Source organism: Pygoscelis adeliae, unplaced genomic scaffold, assembly GCF_000699105.1.
Source record: "Pygoscelis adeliae isolate BGI_AS28 unplaced genomic scaffold, ASM69910v1 Scaffold306, whole genome shotgun sequence".
In the NCBI taxonomy this organism is placed as follows: Eukaryota; Metazoa; Chordata; class Aves; order Sphenisciformes; family Spheniscidae; genus Pygoscelis; species Pygoscelis adeliae.
Window position 1 is genome coordinate 2,252,214 of NW_008825072.1, and position 10,700 is coordinate 2,262,913.

Consider the following 10,700-nt stretch of genomic DNA (forward strand, 5'->3'; position numbering starts at 1 on the left):
AGTAAACAAAACTACAACAAAGACAGACAGGATAAAACAGGATCAAGAGCTGCACAGGTGAAAGCAACAAGGACAAAAATAAAAAGTTATTATAGTAGACCTAAGCTCTTACACAGAGCTATGTATCTGTGAATCATCAACCATTCAGTATTTAGAGAGCAGATGGCTGGAAGGTCCCCATATGTGAAAAATGTTAATATCAAGAAGAGTCCATAGTAACAGTGGACTATAACTTGACACTAAGACTTTTATGTGAACTATTCTTAAAGAGAAAATTATTCACTGGCCCATGTCAAAAGCCTGAAGATTGAAGGATACTCAGAGAAAAAAAAAGCAGTAAGTACCAAAAAGGCTTTTGAAAATAATCGATAATCATTAGATCTCCTCTCCAAAAAGAACAGTTCTCAACTGACTTTAACAGTAATCTGATTTTGATAATTAATTACTACTTACGAGTCTGTTAATTACCCCTACTGCTAAACAGCATTTAATCACATTTAATCACCCTTGTAAAGGAACATTACCCAATACCAGCTTTTAAATAACAAAAAATAATTCAAAATTATATTGATGACAATGACACTAAAATGTTGAGACTGCTTTTTAGTCACTGCCCTTCACTTCACTGCAAGTGCTGCCAAAATGAGCACCATAGTAAGAATTTTCACCAAGTGCTGCCCAACATGCAGGGAAAGCAGCAGGCACACTGGGCAACCACCTCTCTCTTCATGGCAGTGCACAATACACCGAGTACAGACGCACGCAACATCCCTTTCCTTTGCTGACAACCTGATTGCCACCCAACAGATGTAATATATGTTACTCTCCATTAGAGGGACAGATGCCTAAAATAGCTCAACTTCTCATTTTCTTGTTACTCCTACCAGAGCTGGCCAGAAAGAGCAATCTCCCTCTGAAATAACAGTCTAGATTCAGAGGCTATTGCATTACCACCTGATGAGTAACGGAAATTTGACCAGCTACATCCACACTGCAGCATGTGAACTTCAAAAAGAGTCCTCTGATGGCTCTAGTTTTAAGTAGGTACCACCAAGCTCCGATTTCATAACCGCACACACAAAGATCTCTAGCTTGTGTTAGCCTTTGTCAGTGACTATCTCACTGGGTGAAGTTTCTTCTTAGTGAAGAAGCTGAAGGTTTCCACTGGGGCTGCTGATGGCCATACATGTTCCGTAATAGCACAACATGGAGGAAGGGCTATTCCTGAAGGAAAAATACATCAGCCAAGCTCTCAAATGCTTTAATACAAACTGAGCTGGTTTGGACTTTTTACGGTTTACAAACTCTTGTATCCCATATTTAAGCCTCCTAACAACAGGCTTGATTTTACTCATCATCCTTTGTAGACCCTGTGTCTGGAGACAGAGGCTTCAGCCTGCTAGCTTCTGTAAGAAACTAATGTGGATTTACAGCAAATAGAACAGAGCACAGTACATTAGCACAGACCCCCTATTCTAGGCACGTATTTTTAAGGACCCCACTCTAGGCTGTTTTACTTTTAAGTTGGTTTTCCTGACATCAACAATACCTGTGAGGGTTCCTTTGCTCCATGGTACAAGTTACACATGCACTTAGAAGCTAGCACAAGGTACAAACAGGAATTTGCATGCACACACAGGTAGACAGGTTTCCATTCCTCAATTAGTTTTATATTCTTCCCTATGTAGGGCCTTAAACTACACATGAACTAGAAAAAATTGTACCAACAAGCAACATCAACCTGAACCCTAAATGACTGGAAGTAAACTACAACTACAAGGCTGTTCCCTTCTGCTAGAGATTATTCTCTCAAACTGTAAAGCTGGTAAGTTCATAAATGGTTACACCAACACCAAACTGTTAGAAATTCTAGTTGACACCTCTCCTTACCTCCACTGAAAAGGATGACTGTAGCATGGACTAGACGGACTGCTCTGGGGTTGTGAGTTCAGGTAAAATACTAGAGGAGAAGTAACAAGTGCACAATCAGCACTAAACGGGAATTTAAGGTGCTGCAGACCTGGAGCAGATGTAGGAGAGAACATGTGCTGATGAACATCACTTCCTCGGCAGTGGGAGTACAAAGGAGAGGAGATTCTGACAAGGTACCACGGTAGAAAAAAAAATAAATCAGGGTCAATATCACATCTTCTGTTTCAATAAAGAAAAAAAAAAAGATACTTCCAAAATACAAGTTATATCTTCTTAATAAATGCAATAAACTAAGTCAGTCATCCTTTCGATTATCATCCAAACCCAAATGTATTTGTCAGTCAATACAATATCTAGTCAACGTTATTTTTCCACTATGAAAATCTTCCAGTCTGGAATTATCCAAATTCTTTTTTGTAGTGATTCCCAGGCTTTCTGGAACACACGCCCCTGTCAATCCTTAATGTAAAACATTTAAATGAGAAAAATTAACAAAGTTGACAATGGCACCAGCAACAGACATGGACCATTTATGTCACAGCCTTCACAATTTGGGAGGCATGGTTCCACACCAGGCTGTGGCAACAATAGAAATACGCAACTGTGAAAACAAGAATTACACGAACTGTTAACTAGAAAACAGCATTTAGCAATGACAGTGTTTTATAGCAGCAACTAATTAAGCCTGAAAGCAGCACTGCAAAATGGCTTTATTCTAATTTTAGCAACAGAGAAACTGAGGCACAAGGAGGTTAAGTGACTGGTCCATAGCACATCCATGGCAGTATCAGGATTACAGCTGAGGACATTGATTCCCAGCTCCGTGCTCAGTTCTGTAAACTATTCTGCTTTCGCAGGGTTAGCAGCCAACACGTATTTGTATAAGCAGAGAGCACAGAAAATTTCTCAAAGTAGCTGCTTTCCAAAAAGCTGCAAACAGACTTCTACATAAACATAAAAAAGCAGTTCTAACACCTACTTTATTGAACTATACACGATGAGATGTCCTTCACTAGAAATAAAGTAAAAGTTAACTTACAAATATTGGTATTATAAAGTGTGATTATGCGTTAGAATACAAACTAGTGCTACTGTATTTTTACAATTATAACTTAGATTTTGATTGAGGGATGAGAAAAGTTTCTATTTACCATATTTAAGCATAAAAGTGAGCAAAAGGGAAATCTGGGGCATGCTTCAGTTTTGTTTAGTATTCAGACACTTTACATTGAAAGTCCTGAAGTCAAGCATGTTTGTCGACGTTCCTTGCTTTAGATTTCCTAATGAATCCAAATACTTATCAGTAAGTAACCTTTACACATTGGAAATCCTCCCCACTAGCAATCTCTGCTTAAACAGCTGATGAGCTTTCCAGTTCGCTGACAGAAAAGGTTAAGCCTGCCTCTTAACCTGCTCCTCCCTTCACTGACTATATGATAGATTCTTTTAACCTCCTCTACTTATACACATAGTATTAAATATACAATTTCCTTAATTTTAATTAATAAAATAATAAATATAATTACAAACATCATAAATAGCAGTTTTCATTAGTAGATTTCAAAGCATTTATACAGGATGCAAGCATTAAAAAGGAATTACTTGTTTAAATTTCATTTGTAGAAATACATGTGGCGACATAAATAAAGACTTTTTGCATCGAATCTAAAAGTTTTCAATAGCATTCTTAATTTAAAAAGACAATAAAGGTAGCAAAGGTTTCTGTAGATTTGAGCCCTGTGGCAGCTTTCTGGCAGATTATTAAAAGTACTTTTTTAAATCTGAAGAGTGATCAAACTAGAAAGACAGAGTTACAAACATTCAGTTTTACTACATTAATTAATGCTTGGTACAAAACTTAACCACAATGTACTCCATTTAAAAACACTTAAATAGTGCTCTTTTTTGGCTATACTTTACGGTAAATGCTCCACAAAAGTAAAATGTTAAAACTTCCAAATGAAATTTAATGTACAGCCAAATAAGCATGACAGATAAAGACAGTTCTAACAAATAAAAGCAATGTCTATTGGCCACAGAAAATTCTGGCTTGTTTTTCGTCATAGTTTCAATTTGAAATGTTTAAGTACAATTTATTTTTCACAACAGCCCTTACTGGATCCGCAGAGACGGGGCTCCAAGCCTCTGTTTCCTCCGTTTCATCATTGTGCTGATACACTATGTTTCTTCCCAGCATAAGAGGCTTAGAGCCGGGAAGGAGAGCCCACCGTTATCACTCCAACGCAGAGCACAGAACAATCAGTGCAATTCCAAGCTCTTCATGTACCCCCAGTGTCACTGAGACCTCAGGAGTTCAGTAATGGTCCAGATTAATCACACGGCTCATGTCAAAAACCTAAGTATTTGAAAAAAACCCCACAACGTTCTACAAGTCTATTCATAGCATCCAGAGAAAGGAAATGAAGCCCACCAGTACGAAATGAAGGCGCAGAAAAGTCCAGGACAAACTAGCCATCTGACCCATCACGCAGCCAGCAATATGGTCCTGACACACTCGGGCTGTGCCCACAGCAAATCAGCGACAAACTTCTCCTGGGCTTCACGGAGCAGGAACAGTCGCTCTCACCAAATCAAAAGGAAAGCGTAAAGCCAAAGGGAGCAATGGCACACTTGAAAGGATTCTGGCAGAAATATCACACAGCAGCTTGAAAACTCACACTGCGATAGGAATAGAGTCACTGCTCCCACCCAAAGCCCGTGCAGAGTCATCAGCGGTGCAAAGAGCAGCTGTTCTCGACCGGCGGGGGAACATCTGAACCATCCCTTTTTCAGAAATCAATCCCCTTAAGAATACGCACAACTTTAATCTTAAAACACCTTCCTGTAACTCCCAAGCTGTGTTTCAGCTACAAACTTTATGGATTCTAGCACCGAAAACACAGCAACGCAATTGCAGCAGCCTGGGGAGACAAATGCTGAAAGAGGGGGTGGTGGGAAAACACCTTCATTAGGAGACAATGTTCCCTTGTACAATGCAAGTCTTGCATTTTTGTTTGCAAATGGCAATTTTAATCAGCTCAAAATCAATTTCATGCTATTAACAAAACTGTCCCAAAATAATGTCCAACATTTTTTAAATGTATATTTGTAAGAAGGTAGGTTTCCCCCAAAAATTCCAAATATATATCTTTGATAGACTTTAAAGTGTTAAAGACTGTATTTAGGCAGGTTAACACTGCGAATAGCAATAGTACTGCTATTCACAAGTACTCATCAACCAAGTCAAATTCCAGATTACAACTCATATCTTCAGATCCTCCCATGATCCAAATCACAGCAGGAGTGCCCCACACTACAAGATCACAACCTCTCAATGGCTGTGTCCCATCAGGAGAACAAACTGCCAGTCTCAAAAGTAAGGCCCAGGGTGCCCAGGGCTGCTCTTCCTTAAACAACCAGAGCCGCTGCCCCCCCACACCGTGCCTTCAAAGAAAGCACAGCAAGCAACAAAAGGTACAAATTTGGTATGTTAGGTATAATTTTATTATACTTATTAAATGAGAACCTGGATTAAGTAGTGGAAACTTGATAATAAAAACTGCACAAAATACTTTTCTCACTTCTAAATCCTTGATGAAAACCTCCATAAATTCTTTGTCTCTGGGATTACAGTATATACAGAACACTAAAATCCCCCTTATTCACTAAATCACTTTTTTAATAGAAACAATGCTTTCAAATTACTTTTAAAGCCTAATATACAAATAGCAACACTCCTATGGAGCCCGGCAGGAATAATTTGGCACGTTCGACCTCCAGAGCCAGCCCCACATATCAGCTTAAGAGCACCGAGTTATTTTTGATCTACTGCTTGTGAGCTGCTTCTATGCAGCTCAGAGAAGGATGGAGTGGTTAGAAAATACCACCTTTTTCTCTCCCCATCTATAAAAAGTATCACAGGCAGAAAGCATTGAATGGAGGCATTATTTCTTACTCTATTTCCAGATCCAAGACAGAACAGAGTGCAAAAGTAGCAAAAGTCCCTACTCCTTTTCAGAACCATTTTTTTTTCCTCCAATTCCAGCACTTTGGCTTCTCCACGCTTGAGGCACAGCGCTTGCTCCTGGCAGGGAAACAGCATCGATCAATCCCCAGCAGAAACGCTTACCCGCCAAGACGAGCAGAAACAGAATGATATACTCCATTTCTCTGCAGATACAGAAGAAATTCCCACAGCACCTGAGCATGGCAAGATAAAGACGTAAACAAGCACTAAAGGCCAGAATATTTTTTTTTCTGCCATCAAACTTGTTGTTGTTTCCAAGGCCTAAGCATTAAAAAGAATACAAGTAGAAACTGATATAAACTGGTATTCAGCATATCCTCCCAAAGAAATTCCTTGGCGTGTTTGTGTGTTATTTTATAGCTGGGCGTAAATTTAACAAATTATGTTGAAGACTTGCTTAATGAAACAACCCTATGAAATGTCTAGGGCTGTAGAAACCAAGAACCTTTGGAAGTTTATAAGTAGAAGGGGAGGGCAGGGAAGGAGGGAGAGAAAGAGAGAAAACGAGCCCCACAGTGGACATAAATTGCCTTAAAAAGAGATTAGAAGGAATAAAGACCACCATAAAAGCCTTGCACATGTCTTTAGCAAACACTGTTAGGTTGCTCACCACATTTCACAAAGATAGACATAAAAACTTGAGGTAAATACTATTTCTTATCAGCATCTATCACCACCAAAACAGCAGTTTGTAATATTTGATTTAAATGTGTCTTTTTACTGGATATATTCTGGATTATAATTATTTTTTATGTTTCTTATGCTTCCATGTTATTTTTCTGTTGGTATAGAGACCTCAAAAGTATATTTGATACAGATGTTTGAAAAGAGGAAAGAATTAACAAAAATAATTTGCATCTGAAACTAAAAACTGGTTTAGCAAATTTAGTTTGCTGAGGAAATTACTCTTTTCAAATTTAGATATAATGTGGGAAAGCAATATTTTCTTTTTAGAAAATTTTACGTTTAGATATCTAGGGTAATAGGCATCTAAATAATCAGGCATTCCTCTTAATGTCACCCTGCATACAATTCCCCCATCTGTTTTACATGCCTGCTCACTCTGTGCTGATTATTTCAAGATTAGACTGCAAGATCTCCAAGGGCAAAGCCATCATTTACGGTGTGCTTGTGTTCCCTTCCGCTAATATGGAAGCAGAGTCACTAATCAACAGACTTCACAGGCTCCATCCCACCATTCATTCTCTTCAGCTTCCACCCAAAACCTTCTTTAGGTGACAAAATTCCTCATGCTCTTCTGCCAAAAATACTGAGACATCTAACTCCACTCCTTTTCCTTAGTACAAACAAGCATAGCAACTGTTGTTGTCCATGCCTACAATCAGTTCCTGCAGAAAAATAGAGACTACTAATACTGACCCAGGCAAATATGAAGCAATGAGAGTCAGATAAAGTTAGAAGCATTGTCAGGAAGAGCTTGCCCTTCTCCATTCAGCAATGACAAATACTCTAGTTAATCCACAGTCTAAAACCTTTCTAACTTAACAATCAACCAAAGCAGTCACGTAGCAAGCAGTAATAATCAAGTCTTTATTCTACTACTGGCTGGCTGGAAAATAATGACTTCCTCCCCAAATATGATCTTTTTACAGTAGTAAATGCACCCCAGCCTCCAGACTAGCACACAGAAAAATGCTGAGTGGCTGTATATTTCTATATAATACAATTGCTACTGAACTGCTACAAAGGCTGGAGTTTGTGCAGAAAATGGATGCACCTCTTGAGGGTTTCTGGCTCCAAGCCAGATACTTCATCCTTCTGTCAATTCCTGCTTCTGCTCCTGTCGGTGAACAAAAGTCAATGAATGACAGTCAATGAATCAGGACTTAGCTACATCCATAACTATCCCTACTCATTAGCTACAGCACAACAGCTTTTCAGAATGAATTTTATTTTCAGAATTTATTTTTACTTATGAGGTTCACTGTTAAGTTCATTCAAGCAGAGGAAAAGCCTCCAGAAGAACTGGGAACTGCCTACACTCCGTATTTAAATGCACATCGTTAGGCCACCCTTTTTGACAGAATGGTTGAACAAATGTATACGTATTATATGTATATTTTTAACATATATATATACACACATGCATATTATAATTATTCCCTTTCTTGATATGAATTTCTCTAATTCCTGATTTGAAGACTAAGAGTGGATTGTTTTTAAATCAGGTAAGCACTCTGATACTGGGATATGCAAATCATGTACATCAGCTCCACAAGAGCCTTTTCAGTAAGCCTATATGCTTAACAGTACGGCATCAAATATACACAAGCCACAATGCACTACTGACTTCTTAAATAGTTAAACTTTTCAAACAACAAGAAATCATTTGGTAGAATTGACTACAGAATCTGTAATTCCAGAAACTGCAATCAAATAATCAGGTAGATAACACAGGCAACTAATTGAAGACATTTCAATTCTTCATAGATTTTCAGTCTCACTAGCAGAGACTGAAGCAACCTTGTGCTTAAAATTTATGGGTTGGATCTCCTTGACACAGGTTGCTAAATTTCTTCACATAATGATGGCTTAAAAGGCACTTACTTGTGGAAGAAAACTAAAGTGAAGTAATGAAAACTGAAGGTGTTAAGTCAATATAGAAATAAAACATTCAGTCATTCTGTTTAGTTACTACTAAATAAAACACTAAACATTTGAAGCATTTCATTTGTATCTCAGATATTTCAAATGTAAATACATGAGTAGTTTTGCGTCATACCCACCTCCACGCTTGAACAAGGGAAAGGAATATCTCTGGCATCCTCAATTTCAATTCCAAAAGTTTTGTACAAAAATATCTAAGTTACATTAAACAAAAAACTTACTGGTAACTCACTGCTCCACCATTTGTTCAAAGAAACTTCACAGTCTTCAAATCATGAACACCACCTTTCTTAAAAATCTATCAAATATAGTTAAGCTAGCCTTTAAGGCACACCGGTTAAAAAAAAAAAAAAAAAAATCAGCCAGTGTTTCATGTTCTTTAAATAACTCCCTGACTGGTTTACCATTGTCATATGAACTAAACAAAAAGGTCTGGTCATGCCCCATTTAAAAAAAAAAGACCTTTTGATCCGATGTATTGTTCAGCCCTGAATCACTGGTGCTACACAGCATTTTCCAAACACTGTTTCTTATACAAAGGGGATAGCTTACATTGAAAGACTGAAAATCATTTCTCATTAGAACCAGAAACCTGAGGAAGAAAGGTTATATGCTTTTGTGAGCTTCGTGTCTGCAGTCTACAAGCTTTGAGAAACAATTTTAAATCATAACGCAATAGTAGGCAGTACAAAAGCTTTCTCTTTTATATAATGCAATCAATAATGCAATTTCTTCCACCATAAATCTGTAATCATAGCAGAAGCTAAGCTCTCATAATATCATTAAAACACAAGTTAGTTCACTAAAATTCTTTAAACATCCTAATGTATTAAAAAAAATTGCTATTTGTTTAAACCACATTTTTAAAAGCCTACTTTTCCCAACATTTGCTACTTTGTCGAAATATCTCTATTACACTGCTCCGCAAACACCTGACCTGCATGACCCAGGAGCTGTGTACTTAGACTTCTGTCAACAGACTGTTTGAAGAGCAGTGATCAAAGTTGTCCATATCACATAAATAATCAGTGACTTCTGTGGAGTCACTTCAGCCATGTCCGTGCAAGCAACACTCAACACCGCAGCTACCTCCATATCACGATCGGCTCCAGCTGATAATTAGAAGTAAGCTTACACTACTACTACTTTTCCCTACTACACTTAAGGAAATGAATAGAGGCCTCAGCCTCTGAGAAATGCAAGCTAGCTGTTTCCAAGTGCATGACAGATTCTTGAAAATGCTAATAGAGAAAACAGAGTATCTGCCCATTTAAATGATTTCCACAATTGAACTGCTATATATGTTCAAGACAAACCAAGTGATGAATAAAGAATAATTATACTTACAAGCTTCCTCTTCTGGGGAGACTGAGCTCCTTCTGGAAAAAAAAAAGAATGAAAACCTTGAGTTAATTTTACTTGTTATTATATATTACTGATTTATTCATCAATAAATGACTGAGGCAAAATTAATAATAAGCTGGCCATTTCTGAACGCATGCTCAGTGTATAACCGTGCACAGCACTGCTGTGCATAAGAGGTGCATCTGCACACATTCATAGCACAGTAGTCTGGTGTTCAAAAGTTACTCACTTTGTCTGAATAATCATTGTCTTTGCAGTCCCAAAATCATAAGCACTCAACAGAGCAAATGTAACTTTGAAATTCAAGCCTGAACATAGATAAGGCAGGAATTAATTCTGTCCTACATACCTCATCAGCATCATACCCGAACCACTTCCAGAAGTGTGGTACGCAATATGCCTAGCATCTGCTGCATGTATGTTCTCACATTCTCACCAAAAGGAAAAAATCAATGCAACGGGGTGGCTTTTGGGTTTTTTTCAGACGTACACATTATTTGTGTTATGTATTATCAGAAAAAATCCAAGGCCAATGAAATGCAACTCCCACTTAAAAGCAGCATTTAGCACCTAAGCAGCAAAAGCGAAGGAAAAGGGGGAATTTTAAGGTTTTTATTTAAGTAAATAGACCGCGAGCATCCACAAGGCACAGACAGCGATGACAGCATCATGAGACAAAAACCAGCCGCGTGTGTTTCGTTTTTTAACGCCCATCCCAGCACACCCGTCCTTCCCCCTGCCGGGGTGG

At 38.1% G+C, this 10,700-nt stretch overlaps 1 protein-coding gene across 3 annotated transcripts in view; it reads right to left on the reverse strand.

Annotated features, from left to right (window-relative positions):
• The window catches only part of MAST2 (microtubule associated serine/threonine kinase 2), a 173,576-nt gene that overhangs the window by 101,824 nt on the left and 61,052 nt on the right, over positions 1–10,700 (reverse strand). For 2 of the 3 annotated variants that reach the window (XM_009326583.1, XM_009326584.1), the window contains exon 2: positions 9,935–9,966. In XM_009326583.1, coding sequence (XP_009324858.1) covers positions 9,935–9,966 — 32 coding nt within the window. Of the gene's footprint in view, positions 1–1,890; positions 2,098–9,934; positions 9,967–10,700 lie in introns of all 3 variants that reach the window. The other variant, XM_009326585.1, reaches the window with a different exon arrangement.